This window comes from Dermacentor andersoni, chromosome 11 (assembly GCF_023375885.2).
Source record: "Dermacentor andersoni chromosome 11, qqDerAnde1_hic_scaffold, whole genome shotgun sequence".
NCBI classification, from domain to species: Eukaryota; Metazoa; Arthropoda; class Arachnida; order Ixodida; family Ixodidae; genus Dermacentor; species Dermacentor andersoni.
Window position 1 is genome coordinate 25,226,175 of NC_092824.1, and position 16,385 is coordinate 25,242,559.

The 16,385-nt window shown below is 46.5% G+C and overlaps 1 protein-coding gene across 1 annotated transcript in view; it reads right to left on the minus strand.

Moving 5' to 3' along the window:
* Positions 1–3,503: 3,503 nt before the first annotated feature.
* The window catches only part of LOC129381720 (uncharacterized), a 69,871-nt gene continuing 56,989 nt past the window's right edge, over positions 3,504–16,385 (minus strand). The window contains exon 5 of the mRNA XM_055064787.2: positions 3,504–3,702. Within this exon, the coding sequence (XP_054920762.2) occupies positions 3,527–3,702 (176 nt within the window). The 3' untranslated portion in view covers positions 3,504–3,526. The remainder of the gene's footprint in view (positions 3,703–16,385) is intronic.

A 16,385-nucleotide genomic window follows, 5' to 3' on the forward strand; every position in this document is an offset into this window, starting at 1 on the left:
TCGGTTGGCGGAGCAGCGCTAGGTGCAACCACCGCGGTGGCAGATGGCGCAACTGCCGACTCATTGCTTGTGGGTCCGACAGCCGCCGGAGGCCGTTGTGGCGCTGCCCCCTGGCGCGCCACTTGGGCAAAGCTTTTCTTTGGCAGGTATGCTACCCGCCTGCGTGCCTCCTTGAAACGTATGTTTTCCTTTACTTTACCTGTTACGATTTCCTTTTCTGACTTTTCTGTATCTGACTTTCCGAGTGAATCACGTGAAATCGTGGGAAGTTGGGTCTTTCACGACCAAAGAACTTGAATGCATCTTCGGTGCGCCCTCTTTTCTGAGGGCGATCAAGGAGGGGTGGGAAGGACTTTGCCATAGGAGAATTTAATTTTCGCAATAAAGCCAGCCACCCACCGTGGAGCCTTACAAGGGGACACTACAGGTACTGTAAAAAACAGGTCCTCTAAACGCCAGCTGTACGTTATCACTATAACCAAATATGAGATAACCTAGGTTGGCTATTCACACAAGGTTAACCCTTGCTGCCTGGAAAAATCGGAAGTAAGTGGAAGCTAGGAGAAGACAGGAAAGATGAAAAGTGAGAGAAAGACGAAGGATGGAGGGAGAGAAAGACAGGAAAAGGCAACTACCGATTTCCCCCGGGTGGGTCAGTCCGGGGTAGCCGTCTACGTGAAGCAAAGGCCAAAGAGGTGTGTTGCCTCCGCCGGGGGGCCTTAAAGGTCCAAACACCCGGCATCAGCTCAACCCCCAGGATCCCCTTTTCCCCAGACACGGCTAAGCCGCGCACAGTTAGACGCGGGAGGCTTCAACCCTCGTGTGCTCGGGTACGTGGTGTCGCAACACAGCAAACGCCTGCTGACGCAGACGCCCCTGCGGGGGATGCCGGAAGAGTGTTCAGTAGAACTACACTTAGCACAAGTGGCGCGCCCTCTGCAGCTTTGCGATCCATGTCCAGAACCCTTGCACTTGAAGCATCGACGCGGATTTCTAATGTATCGTATGACACGAAGCGCACAGTAACCGCATTCGACTGATTCGTGGAGGTTGCTGGTTCCGAAAGTAATTATTAGGTGCTTGATTGATACTTGCTTACCATTTCATCTGATTGTTATTCTTTGGACTTTACGTTTTGGTCATGCCATCCTTCAAGTAGTTCGCTATTACTGAGTTCCAGAAGGTCATCTTTCGAGATGATACCGCGCACGGCATTCATCGACCTGTGTGACCCACCAAAACAGGAATGCCTCCTAGCGCTACAAGTTTCGAGAGTTTGGTACATTGTACTTTTTGCCGCGAACTTCGAGCAGAAGATCGCCGCTTCCCATCTTTGTTATTTTATAACCTGGGCCGATTGCTTCGGTGAGACGTTTGGCTGCAAGAAAAGGTAAGATCATTTGGACCATGGGTATCATGCTGACGGTGCACAACATGATACTTGGGAAAATACTGGGTTACATAAAGAAAGGCAATGTTTCATGAGTGCGCCGCCTCTTTAGGCAGCGATCAGGTAAGGGGGGGAAAGCAGTACCCATATAGCCTTGAAACAATTGGCTGCGATGGTAGCCACCCACCACCGAGACCAGTGAGCGCATCCTACGAGCTTAGAAGAATACCTGCAGATGCCAACTATGCATCACCGCTATAACCTAACACACCCAAGGTTCGATAGCTACACCTGGTTAACCCTCACCAACGAGAAATTCGGAAGTGAAAAGAGGCAAGGAAAAATGCAAAAGCAAGCGAGAAAGCAAGAGGTACGAGAGGGGGACAAGAAAAAGCAACTGACTATTTGCCCCAGTTAGGTCAGACTTGAGGTGCCGACTAGGTGAAGCGCAGACCGAATATGTGCGTTGCCTCCGCCGAGGGACCATAAAAGTCCTGACACCCGGCATTGGTTCATCTCCCAGGATCCTCTTTTCCTTGGACACAGCGAAGCCACGCACGGCTAGGCGCGGGAGGGTGCAAACACCATATGCTCGTGTCCGTCGTGTCGCAGCAAACTGTGGGAGGCGTTGCGAAAACGAAGCCACCGTTTATTTAGGCCGATGGTTTATTTAGAAACCCGGAACGCAGCCGGAGCCTGGAACCTTGTTGAGAAGGAAATAGCTGTGCAGCTGGACGAACCAGATGTCCGACATGCCGATGTAGAATTCCTGGACACCCTACAATCGCGGGACGTCTGCCGGATCGCGTGAAGCCACGTCACTACTCGCCTTGATAAAATCAGTGCACTGACGCTGGCATGGCTGGGCTCGGTCGTCAGAGTCACCAATTTGTGGGAGGCGGCGCGAAGATGAAATCCCCGTAGCCATGGTTTATTTAGGCCGACCAGCCATGTTGCCGTGAGATCACCGGAGCGGTCAACACCGCGGCAGCTCAAGTCGAGCACGCTAGCGTGTTCTATTCTCGCGCTGCCTGCACGTGAACCTTCCTCTTCTTCGCCGGCTTTGAGGCGATAGCCGCGCCGCTACAACATGAAACGCCTGCTGACACAGATGCCCTTGCGGGGCATTCTTCCACGTGCAGGACACACGATGAGACACAAATAATGGCACCCAACCCACTGGTGTCGCCTCTTCCCTCACAGCTTAGACACCAACTCCGTACAGTGTAGCGAAAGCTGTGAGTCTCGTCGGCCACGCAGAACGCAGGGCCCGACAAAAAGTTCCTCCGTTGTCCGCCTTTCAGTCGCACTGCGCACGACGCCAACTAAACTAAGCTTCTAGCTATTATTAGTGAGGCCCGATGGGCGAGCCGCTCTATTTCGTCAGAACACAAAGCCGGCTCTCATCACACTAGCGCTTTCACGCTTCGTCGATCGACCAATTTGGGAGCATTTATCCAGATGATGTAATGTGCACGACACAATAGGATGCATTGTGGGGCTAGTCAATATTTCATTATTAGAAAAAGAACTGCAGCGCAGTAAGGACAAGAAACGAAGAGGACACAAAGAAGTGCTTGTTTATGCCATATTCAAGTCTCCTGTTCAGGCGCTCTAGTTTTTTTTCTTACACCAGAGACATTTTAGTAAACGCAGGCTAATCGGGCAGATTACCTGTTGAGCGGAGACGTAAACGTGAGCGGTCGAAGTGGTGGCGCCCCCTGGTTGGGCACACCTCAGAGATACAAACCGAATATCGCAATGACAAAGTCTATTTTACTTCGGTGCTAGAGTACTGTTTCAACAGCGGTGGAATATTGAACACGTCGCCTTTTCATATGTTTCTCTTTTCTTCGACAAGAACATGCATGGAACACGAACTGTTCTCTGTAAGGCATTGTGGTTACACGAAGCGTCACACGATGTCGCCACCAACGTCCGACAATCCTGTATTACGGTAGCGGCCTTGTGTGAACTGGCGCTAAACGTCTCTCTCGATTGGCGCTTAGCGCTGCCATGTTCGACAAATCTGATTGTCACGGCGTTCTGTATGCGGTGCGCGCGGTTATAAAGTGTGTCGAACACCTTGAAGGCGGCTAAAGTGGCCGTCACAGTAAAAGTCTAAACGCCCTTTAATCAGCATGCCAGTACGTGCCTGCAAATTTCTTTTGACTGATCGCCTATGTGTTCTTGTAGCTCCTCCACTTCGGCGTTGAAACTTTTGGCGCACAGGAACTGCGTATTCCACACTTTATGTGTCACACATGTGTCTCCCTTCGCCCGAGGTGCCTCCATTACGAGTTGCGAGGACGCTGTAAGGAAACATCATATCAGGAAATTAATTCGCAGAACCCTCCATTACTGCAACGCTGTTGCTCGGCAAGGCGATGCGCTTTTTCCGAGTAGACTTATACTTAGCGCACGCTGTTTTCATTCGAGATATGTAATTGTAAGGTATATAATTTTTGTCATGCTGTGACCGATTTATGCTGTCAGTTTTAAAGATATCATTACGCATAATCTTGAAACTACTCTCTTTTTGCATAATATCTAACGCTAATATATAGTTTATTAGTGGTCGCAATCACCAAGTCGACCAAAATTAAATATTTATTCACCCGTCCATTCATCATTTTATTAGTACAGTAAGCCCAACTAGGACTATTACAAAGGTAGAAAAACAGAGGCTCTACGACATAAGACACTCCCATTGCACAGGCAGCAAGGCATAAACAACGTAAGCACTTGAAAAATGAATAAGCACAAGAGATGTTAATCCCTTAAAGGAAAAAGGAACGGATGTAATGGCAGTATACAACGTCCGGGAACATCCATTCATTCAAAGTTTCCAACAATAAGTTCACACGTATAGACGAACCAATTGGAAAACCTGTCCAATTCACTCATGTCCAATTCACTCATTTTCCGCAGAGAAAAATGTGTGTTTAAAGCAATCATTGTGGGAATTTGGAGAAGGAATATACTTACTCTTTCAGTATCTCGTGCATTATTCGGATTCTACTTCAATTTATTTCGATTTGTTAATTTTCACTTGATCTTACTAGGTAAGGGAAGGTGGGCTTGTTTTCAAAGCACATTTGGAGAGCGTAAATACCGGTATTTATTTAATATATACCTGTAGCAAGCCATCCTATCTTTTCCATTATTAAGCAATTACGTTTAATGGTACTTCATATGACTTTTCTAAACTGAATAATTGGGCATAGCGACGCCTTCTAAGACAAGCATTCATTTCAACACTTCTAGTCAATTTTCCCAGGAGGCTCCACGACGCCTTTGGAGTAACCGTGATCTGTGTGCAAATTTCATGTTAAATCATAAGTTATTCATAAGCCCAAATAATTCAGTTTCAGGAATTTGCTAAGCTTACTGGCGCTTAAAAAGACCGTGTATACCAAAATACGTTTCTTTCTCCTTACATCAACTGACGTACACGCATTTAATACCATCTGCCACTCACACCGGCAATGTCTTTTACGTCCTGGAGAGTTAAACTTAGTTTCACTTGACTGGCAGGCGTAGCTGTCGTCGCATTGCAAAAATATCGTATTGGCATCGTAATATCTTTAGAAAGATGAATAAATAAAACAAAAAAGAGGGCCCAAGGCAATCCCTTTGGGACCTCCGGAAGCAACGTCTGCAAGTTAAATTTTTTTTATCTTGAATATGAACTTACTGCTTACAATTGCGAATATAGGAGAACCACTGTTTTACGCTGGGCTTCTTAAAGATAGTCAACTTCAACAATAACTTTGAATAAGACATCTCGTCAAATACTTTCGGGAAGCCTAAAAATTCTCTGACTGCCTGTCCGTCCGTCCGTCCGTCTCTGGCCGCGGATTGTGGCAGAGAGATCGTGAACAGGTTCGATGAACTGAGTAATCGTACGTAAACCTTTCAGGATAAATGCTGGTGGGAAATTAATATATCATGATAATCAAGGTATGCAAAAAAGATGTTTAGAAACCATATGTTCAAAGAGCTTAGGGCCGGTACTTGTAAGCAAAATGGGACGGAAGTTCTAATAGTCATTACCATGCCATATTCTGTACCGGTAAACATAAGGAAAGTAACCATTCCTTATCGAATTGTCAAAGTAATTACAAACCCATGCTGCACATCTGCACGAAAACTCATTCGACATCCAATGTTGTCCTCGCTTTGTCGATATTGTCACGTTTTAGGACGGTGAAGAACCACACTCGCAGAAGGCAGGTAACAAAACTAATTATTTGTAAGGCGAACCTATGCTCGTCGATCGCTCGAAATACAATCTGCGGCACAAGCACGTCATCGGTTCCATCGCTGGCACCCGCGTGCCTTCCAAAAAGTACTGTACAATTTGCGTCGCGCATATACCCTGATTCCACAAGGTTTGATGACAACAAACAACGTACGGAGCCAGCAATAACATTTGAGAAACTTCCTAAACAGAAAGCCGAGTCTTGCACTGAGCGATAGTAAGGTAACAGAGATTGGCTCCTGAAAAAAGTTCGTTAGCGCTGGTAGAACGCCTTAAGGCACGCAGCATCAGACTACGTCAGGTCAGTAGCGGCGCCGCTGTGAGTGCGTAATGCCGCCTGGCACGACCTTGTAGTCCAGTGCACCAATATTTCGGACGACACCGTAGGGTTCGAAGTAGGGTCGCAAAAGTTAGTTCGAGTTTAATGGCGCAAAAGCGACTAAGGCCACGCTGCGCTAGTCACAGGGCAGGGAAAAATCCAATGTTGCTTTAAAATCGATGTAAATAACCAGTTTCATATGAAAACTCGAAGAAGTCAGTGAATGGCACTAGCGGCTCATCTCCCAATAAGAAAGCATGGTGTAAAGGTATATATATGCAAGTAATACTATGCCAGTCATGGCCTTTCTCGCAAGTTGGTGGGTTTTCTTTTTGGAGTGAAAAATTGCGCGTTACATGAGAGTGTCCGATTCGAAGTCGACATAAGACCACGTCATGGATGATGATCACGTTCTTGGTGACTGCACGATTTCCACTCGCCAAGCAGAAGTTTAGTCACATGTAACTTATTTATGCACCAGTTCCATTCTTGTTGCCATTTTGATGCTAGGGCTTTACGAATCGCTCAGACACTGTCTTTGTATGAAAGTGTTATGTGTGTTATGCTTTTGTGCGCAGCCATGGATGCGCTTCTATCCGCAGCTTCATTCCCTGATATCCCAACATGGCTTCGGACCCAGCAGAATCGTATAGTTCCTCGGTATTTCTTGTTAAATACTATCTTTAAGATATCGTCAAGCAGAGGTTCGAACGCGGAGTTTAAGTTTAGAGCCCTCAGGGCACTTAACGAGACGGTATAAATAATGGCATTCTTCTGCTCGTCGGTAGTAATTTTCTTAACTGCTTTCCATATCGCATAAACTTCGGCGGTAAGACTGAAGAAAAATTATTTATTCGAATGCTATTTTCCCAATTTTTCATTACGATTCCGACACCCACGTATTGTTGTGTTTTAGAGCCGTTAGTGTAAAACTCCGTGCAAGTTTTATATCTTCCATGACTAGCTCGGAACTCTTGTATTATGTGTTCTTGTGGAATGCCTTTTTTGTTTAGATGTGCTAACGTCAAATCACATAGCTCTGTAATATTGCACCACGGGTGGCAATGTTGCTGGCCTTTGAGCAACCCGTAGGATCTCATGAGGAATATCAGAAGTCTGACAGTATTCCTCATGTAATTTGCAATAAAATTCGGGTAGTTTGCTGAGCTGGAGACGTAAAAGTGTTCGCTTAATAAGCCAGCCTGGTCCTGTAATGTTATTTGTGTGTCTGGACATGTACGTAGTGGTATTGTGTACGATGAGTACTCTCCTCACCTGGTCCCACACTCGTTTTGATGTTATTGTACTGTTGAAAGAAGATTTGTACTTATGGCATGATGATTTCTCCGCCTTTCTTCGAATAAATCGTGGTTTGGCTTTGGCCTATTCGAAATTTAATAGGTTGCTATAAGCAGGTGACCCCGTAGGATTCCCCAGGCCTCTTTCGCTTTCTTTTTTTTTTGCTTCAGTACACTCGTTTGTCCACCACGGATTTAGCTTTCTGCGCACAATACCGGATGACTGGGGTACTGCTTTTTTGCCGCTGATATTATGACCTTAGTGATTGTTTCGTTGAGTTCCTCAATGCATAGTGCTGGTAAAAACACCACTTCCAGTTTCGCATTCTCCATAAAAACCGGCCAGTCACCGAGCTGTAATTTCCACCGGTGTGGCCTAGTGACTAAGGTTGGTGGCGATGATAATAAGGGTTTGATGATTGCGGGCACGTGGCCACTACCATGTGACGTGTTGAGCGCTTCCCAATCGAGATAATTAAAAAGAGATGGCGAGCAAAAAGCTAAATCTCAACAACTAACAGAGCGGGAAGTCGGTGAAAAGTAGGTCAGTGCACCAGAATTTAAAAGAATTGGATATATTACACACGATTTTCCCTTGCCGCCATGAAATTCTGAAGTAAGAAGTGCCATTTCATGGGCGTGTTGGTAAACTGAATTGGGAAGTATATTTATGATGATGTATGGGGTTTTATGGCGCAAGGGCCAGGTATGGCCAAAGAGCGCCATGTCTGTGGTAATGAGTTTGCGGTGTAATTATGATTACGATGTAGTTGGCGTGACGTGGCTGTAAAGGGGCCTTAAAATATACGCTCTAAAGTGCGTGAAATCTGTATAATAAAATTATGGCGATGACGTATGACTTGTACTATGAAAATTTAGGTGCATATAAAAACAATGATACGATAGGTAAAATATATCAGATTATGAGAAATGCCAGAGCACTATGCCTCCTTAGAGCCCTTGAAACACAAGGGCCTGGAGGCATGTGCTATGCAAAACAATTATCGCAGTGGCATCCTCTCGAGAGAGGAGGCGCTACGAATTCATGGGACTAATAACATTTAAGACCACATCTCTCAGAAAACCTAGCACTGAGTCTGTATTAAAAAGAGGTTCTGGACCAAGAAGCATTGCAGGATGAAGAGGAATGTGCTGTCGGTATGCTAATGAAAAATGTCTCTTTCTCTCAGATTCGGCTTCCCGACACTCCAGGAGGACGTGGAGTACGGTCAGCATCTCCCCGCATCTACCACAGGTTGGAGGCTCACTTCCGGTCAGTAGAAAGTTATGGGTGCCAAATGTGTGTCCTATTCTTAAACGACAGAATATGACATCTGTTCGGCGCGATTTTGTTGTCGAGGGACATGACCTCACTGTGGCTTTATTAGGTGGAGCTTATTATTTTTTCCGCGTCCCACATGCGTTGCCAGTGGGCCCGCAGCCTCCTTCGCAAGAGAGGCCTCAGATCTGTGACAGGCACCTCAGCTGTAGGGTTAACGGCTTGCGATGCTATAGACGTGGCCATCTCGTCCGCCAGAACGTTGCCCTCGATGCTCCTATGGCCAGGCACCCAGCATATAATGATATGCTGGTTAGATATATACCCTTTACACAAGACGGAATATAGCTCATTAAGTACTGGATTTTTGTGTCTATAGGGAGACATCAAGGCCTTCACGACGCTTAGGGAGTCTGTATATATCGCTGATTTTTGAAGTTTGGATTTTCTTATGTGATCTACAGAAGACAGTACTGCGTAGGCCTCGGCCGTGAAGATACTTGTTTCCGAATGCAGTACACCAGATTCTGAGAAGGATGGCCCGAAGGCAGCATAAGACACCCCGGCATTTGACTTCGAAGCGTCTGTGTAGAACTCTGCGCAGGAGTGCTTGTGCTAGAGTTCAAGAAAATGCATTCGGATTTCTATCTCTGGTGCGTGTTTTGTCACTTCTAAAAAGGACATGTCACATTCAATCAGCTGCCACTCCCAAGGTGGTAACACCTTGGTTGGATGCATTAGGCGAAGCTCGAGGAGTGGGACCCGCATTTGATCACTAAGCTCCCTCACACGAAGCGAGAAAGGCTGTCTTACAGAGGGACGGTTATGGAAAAGTGTAGTACATGTCATATCGTTAACAGTGTGAACACATGGATATTGATGATTGGAATGTATTTTCAGGAAACATGTAAGGCTGATGTAAGTTCTCTGTAGATGGAGGGACCATTCATTTGATTCCGCGTATAAGCTTTCAATCGGGCTAGTTCTGAAAGCGCCAGTGGCTAAGCGGGTACCTAGATGGTGGACAGGATCTAGGATCTTTAGTGCGCTCGGAGCGGCAGAGTTATATACGAAGGCGCCATAGTCAAATCGTGATCGAATTAGGCTCTTATAAACATTCATCAAACACTTCCTGTCGCTACCCCATGTTGAGTGGGATAGAATTTTAAGTAAGTTCATTGTCCGTAGACATTTTTCTTTAAGATATTTAATGTGCTGTATAAAAGTAAGCTTGGATTCTAGTATAATACCTACAAATTTGTGTTCTTTGTTGATAGGTATTTCATGTCCACAGAGTGGAACACAAGGATCTGGAACCAGGCCTCTCTTTCTAGTAAACACAACACAGGAACTTTTGTGGGGGTTGATTTTAAATCCGTTTTCGTCTGCCCACTTGGAAACCTTGTTCAAGCCCTGCTGTACCTGTCTCTCGCATACTGTGAGGTTGCAGGATTTGAAGCCTATTTGTATATCGTCTACGTATACGGAATAAAAGATGGCCGGTGGCAGTGAAGCACGTAGTGTGTTCATTATACGATAAAAAGAGCGCAACTCAGCACACCTCCCTGGGGTACACCAGTTTCCTGCGTAAAAGGACGTGACAGTGCATTACAGACTTTTACTCGGAAGGTACGATTCGACAAATAGCTTTCAATAGTGTTCAGCATATTTCCACGGATGCCCATTCCCGACAAGTCTCGCAAGATCCCGTAACGCCATGCTGTGTCATACGCCTTCTCCATGTCGAGGAATATTGATAGGAAAAACTGTTTATGAACAAATGCATCGTGGATATTTCCTTCAATGCGCACAAGGTGATCGGTAGTCGATCGTCCTTCTCTGAATCCACACTGATTGGGATCGAGCATATTGGCGAGTTCAAGGAAGTGTATAAGTCTGCGATTAATCATTTTTTCGAAAAGCTTACAGAGACAATTTGTAAGAGCTATCGGTCGGTAACTTGCCGCCAAGGAAGGGTCTTTACCCTGCTTAAGAACAGGGACCACAATCGCTTCTTTCCATGTGGATGGGAGGTATGCCGCTGCGCACATAGTGTTGAAAAGTGTGAGAAGTGTAAGTTGTTTGTCAGTATGTAAGTTTCTGATCATGTCATACATGACTCGCTCAGGTCCCGGTGAAGTGCTTTTGCATGTGTTCAATGCAGCTCTCAACTCGGCACTACTGAACGACTCGTTATACGGTTCATTCGATCTGGATTTTCGTAAGAGTGGCTTACGTTCTTCTATTTCTTTAAGTTTCAAAAAGGAATGGGAATAGTGAATTGAGCTCGACACGTGCTCAAAGTGCTCCCCAAGTGAGTTTGCCTGAGCTTGCAGGGTATCGCCTTCTGTGTTTACCGAAGGCAGTGAATATGTTTCCCGCGCTCTTATTCTATTAACCCCGTCCCAGGCTTTGGCATCATCAGTAAACGAGTTCTTCTGCCACCTTCTCGTCTGGCCTGTCGGCGGGTTCGCCTACCTTGGGATTTTACTTTTTTAAGGTTGCTAAGATTCTCCGCAGTGGGAGAAGCGCGTAGCAACCCCCACGTCCTGTTCTGATTTTTACGAGCGATCCTACAATCGTCGTTCCACCATGGGACACGCCGTTTGCATGCCAAGCCATTTACTTCTGATATGCATTTAGATGCGACATCTATTATGAAGGCTGTTAAGAACTCCACAGCAGCATCAATTCCTAACGAAGACATGTCAGCCCATGAGATACTAGCAAGAGATCGAAATTTCTCCCAATCAGCTGCCTCAATCTTCCACCTAGGAGCGTGTGGTGGATATTCGTTTTCTTTAGGTGATCTTAGCAGTATAGGGATGTGGTCGCTGCCGTAAGGGTTGCCGGCAACTTCCCATTCAAGTTCAGGCAGTACAGACGGGGAGACTGTGCTAAGATCTATTGAAGAATAGGTGCTGTTTGCAAGAGAGTAATATGTGTGTTCCTTCTTATTCAACAGGCAGGCACCAGAAGAAAAAAGGAACTGTTCAACAAGGCGACCTCACGCATCTATACGAGAGTCACCCCACAGGGAGCTGTGCGCATTGAAATCGCCAAGAACAACATAGGGTTCTGGCAATTCATCTGTAAATGTCTGAAATTCATGTTTGCTTAGTTTATAATGTGGGGGAATATAAAGCGAGGAAATTGTGATAAGTTTGTTTAGCAGAATAACTCGAACCGCCACTGCCTCAAGGGCCGTTCGTAGCTGTAAACGTTGACAGGCTATGCTTTTCTGAATTAAAATTGCAACACCGCCCGATGAAGCGACAGCATCATCGCGATCTTTGCGAAACGTAACATACGTTCGGAAAAAGTTTGTGTGTTTGGATTTTAAGTGTGTTTCCTGTAAACACAGCACTTTTGAATTGTGTGTATGGATGAGTTCTTGCACATCATCAAGATTCCAAAGAAGACCTCTGATATTCCATTGAATGATTTGTGTATCCATATTTAAAGAAATATAGGTGCTGTGTTTACGGAAACGGAAGGGATGCCTTAGATTACAGAGCCCTTTCGAGGCCCTGTAATAGGGGTTTTGTTCTTTCTGAAGCGTTCGAAGCGCCGCTCCTTAGGCGCTTGGTGCGCCTTGAGGGTACGTGTAGTGTCCATTGCCTCTTGTGAGGCGCCGGACACGTGCTCTTGCGAGCGAGAAGTTACTGGAGAGGGTCCCGCCTTGGAGGGCAAGACCCCTGCGCCCACCAGCCCGGAGGTCGATGGGGCTCCCTGAGGGATTTGGCTGTGCCGGCTGTTGCCAGCGCTGGAAAGGGCCGGGGTGGCTGGGGCAGCCTCGGCTGCGCCCACCTTCGGGGTGGATGGTCCCTTCTCCTCGGTTGACGGAACAGCGCTAGCTGCAACCGCCGCGGGGGCAGATGTGGTAACTGCCGACTCACTGCTTGTGGGTCGGACAGCTGCCGGAGGCCGTTGTGACGCTGCCCCCTGACGCGCCACTTCGGCAAAGCTTTTCTTTGGCAGGTATGCTACCCGCCTGCGTGCCTCCTTGAAACTTATGTTTTCCTTAACTTTGATTGTGACTATTTCTTTCTCTTTTTTCCAGAACGGGCACGACCGCGAGTATGCGGCGTGCTCCCCTTCACAGTTTACACAATGGAGAGTGTTCACGCAAGCTTCAGAAGTATGTTCGTGGGCACTGCACTTCGCACAGGTTTGGCGGCCTCGGCAGCTCTGCGAGCTGTGACCGAAGCGCTGGCATTTGAAACATCGGAGTGGATTTGGCACGTACGGCCTAAGACGGAGCTTGATGTACCCGGCCTCGACTGACTCGACCAGGACACTTGATCCGAAGGTGATTATCAAGTGCTTGGTTTCGATTTCTTTGCCATCTCGCCTCATCCTAATTCTTTTGACATTGATTACATTCTGTTCACTGAAGCCCTCCAAGAGTTCGGCCTCAGTGAGCTCCAGCAAGTCATCGTCCGACACAACGCCGCGGGTGGTGTTCATAGTACGATTCGGAGTAATTGTTAGTTGGTTATCCCCAAATGACACTAGCTTAGGCAGTTTCTCGTATTGCTTCTTGTCGCGGAGCTCCAGGAGGAGATCACCGCTTGCCATCCTGGGCGCCTTATAACCGGCTCCAAAAACATCAGTCAGAGTCTTCTATACAAGGAAGGGTGAAATGGTGCGCACTGGTTCGCCTGGTTTTTCCGAGTGAACTACATGGAAACGTGGGAAGTTGTGGGCTTGGCGTCCGAAAAACTGAAAGACTTCATCGGTGCGCCCTCTTTTCGGAGGGCGATCAGGGAGTTGAGGAAAGGAGCTATCCATAAATATATGTGATATTTAGGCAGTAACGCCAGCCACCCTCCGTGGAGTCCTACAAGGGCACGCTGCAGGGCGTGTGAAACACGGCCTGCAAACGCCAGCTGTACATTACCACTAAAACCAAATATAAAATAACCTAGGTTGGCTATTCACACAAGGTTAACCCTTGCTACCTGGAAAAATTAACCCTTGGTAGAGGAAAGATGAAAAGTAAGAGAAAGACGAAGATTGGAGGGAGAGAGAGACAGGAAAAGGCAACTACCGACTTCCCCCGGGTGGGTCAGTCCGGGGGTGCCGTCTACGTGAAGCCGAGGCCAAAGGGGTGTGTTGCCGCCGCCGAGGGGCCGTAAAGGTCCAAACACCCGGCATTGGCTCAACCCCCAGGATCCCCTTTTCTCCGGACACGGCTAAGCCGCGCACGGCTACACGCGGGAGGGTCCAACCCTCGTGTGCTCGGGTACGTGGTGTCGCAACGCACCAAACGCCTGCTTGCGCAGACGCCCCTGCGGGGGGGGGGGAAGTATATTTAGCACCAGCAAACAAGGTCAGAAGGCAGACGACACCAGAAGTGAAAAGAGGAGAGGAAAGATGAAAAGGCTAGAGAGAAAGACGAAGGTGGAAGATGGTCGGTTCGTTAGTTGGGGTTTAATGGCACAAAGGCAACTAAGGCCATGCTGCGCCTGTCACAAGACAAAAGGAAAGGCAAGGTTAGAGCAGGCAAACCTGCATTGCATTATAGTTCTTGTAAATAACCAGTTGTCTCTAAAAAGTGGAACAGGTTAGTAAATGACACTAGCGGGTCATCTGCCAGTAATAGGGCAGGGTGTAAAGCTATATGTAAATCATATAGGTTGTGTGAAAGCTTCCGTCGCTGTGTTTCGACGTGTGGACATCTTATAAGGATATGTATTACTGTGAGAGGTTGATTGCATTTTTCACAAATCGGCGGGTTTTCTTTCCGGAGGAGAAAGTTTTGTGTTAAATGTGTACGTCCAATCCGAAGTCAACACAGGATCACCTCATAGAACCGTTGCTGGTGAGTGCACGACTTCCACTCACCAATTGCGGGTTTAGTAAAATGCAGCTTGTTGCTTAAGCAATGGTCCCATTCCTGTTGCCATTTTGACGTCAAGGCTTTCCTAATCGCCGTGATACTATCCTGATATGGAAGCGCCGTGTTTGTTATGTATTTGCGCGCTGCCGTTGATGCACACCTATCCGCTGCTTCATTACCTGGTATACCAACATGGCTTGGTACCCAGCAAAACCTAACTGACCGGCCGCATTTGTTTAACGTTAGCATGTTTAAGATATCTCCTATCAGGGGTTCACATTCGGATTTCGCGTGTAGAGCCTTCAGTGTGCTTAATTAATCAGTGTATATTACCGCGTTTTCGTGTTTGTCAGCGACGCTCTTTTTAACTACAGTCCACATTGCGTAGACTTCGGCTGTGTACACAGAGGCATGTTGTGGTAATCGAATACTTATTTCCCAATGTTGTGTTACGGCCCCCACACATCCATGTGATTTTTTGTTTTAGAGCCATCGGTGTAAAATTCCATGTAATTTTGGTATTTCTCCTGAAGATCGCGAAATTCTTGTATAATGTGTTCGTGAGGGGTGTCTTTCTTCTTTAAATATGTCAATGTCCAGTCACATAACGGTTCAACATCGTACCACGGGACCAAACGCTGTGGCTTCCTGGCAACCTGGAGGACTTCGCGAGGAATGTCATAATCCCGAACATATTCCTCATATCGCAGGACAAGCGGCTTAATCATGTTCGGTTTCATTGTATAGTGTAAGCGTGCATTAAACTCTGTGACAATGTTGAAGCATATGTGTTGTCGTGAGGACTGAATTCTGAGTACGTAAGAAAAAGTTAGTAGTACTCTGCGCTGCTGTAAAGGGGGCTGGGTCAAGTCGTCGGACGTAAGATAGTCTGGCTGAGCCATATATGATGCTACCGTAGTCTAATATGCTACGCACCAAAGTGCGGTAGATGCGTAGCAGGCATTTACGGTCAGAGCCCCAGCGCTTCCGGGACAGAACTTTGAGGATGTTAAGAGCATTGTTCGCTTTAATTTTAAGGCTATTTATGTGTGCCAGGAAGTTTAACTTTTTATCAAATAGAACACCCAGAAACTTGTATTCTTGTTTTACCGGTAATGTGGATTCTAGTAGCTTAAGCATGGGATCTGGTTGTAGGCCTCTTTTTGTGAAAAGACAACAGTAATAGTTTTTTTCAGTTGAAAAGCGAAAACCGTTTTCAGACGCCCACTGCGTTAGTTTGTTTAATGCAATTTGAATTTGCCGTTCGCAGGATGTCAGATTCGATGCACGACACGCAATTTGTAGATCATCCACATATAATGAATGCATTAACAGAAGATGGAATTACCTTATTGACCGAGTTCATTTTCACCACAAGCAATGTTGTGCTTAATATGCATCCTTGTGGCACACCGTTTTCCTGATTAAATACGCGGGACAGCACCGTTTCTAAACGCACTTGGAATGTTCGGTCGGACATGAAATTGGCTAGACATTTAAGCATTCTACCGCGGATCCCTAAATCCGCTAAGTCCCTTAAAATACCAAACCTCCATGCTGTGTAGTACGCCTTTTCTAAATCAAAGAAAACAGTGAGACAACATTGTTTGTGTAGAAAGGCCGCACGTATCTCGTGTTCTAGCCTTAGGTGATCTGTTGTAGAGCAACCTTTCTTGTACCCAGACTGGTGGTTATCGAGCAGGTTCTCTGTTTCAAGGACGTATGTCAATCTTATGTTGATGATGACTTCACAGGACTTTGTTAGACAACTTGTGAGTGCTATGGGTCTATAGCTGGTTGCTATTGTGGGATGCTTTCCAGCTTTCAAGAATGGGATAAAGATGGCTTTCTTCCACTCTTTCGGCATTTTTCCTGTTTCCCAGATTATATTAAAAAAACGAAGCAAGGTTTCGACTGCATTAGGAGACAGATGAGCGAGCATTGCGTAATGTATTATGTCCGGACCAGGTGCTGTTCTTTTGCCAGTAGT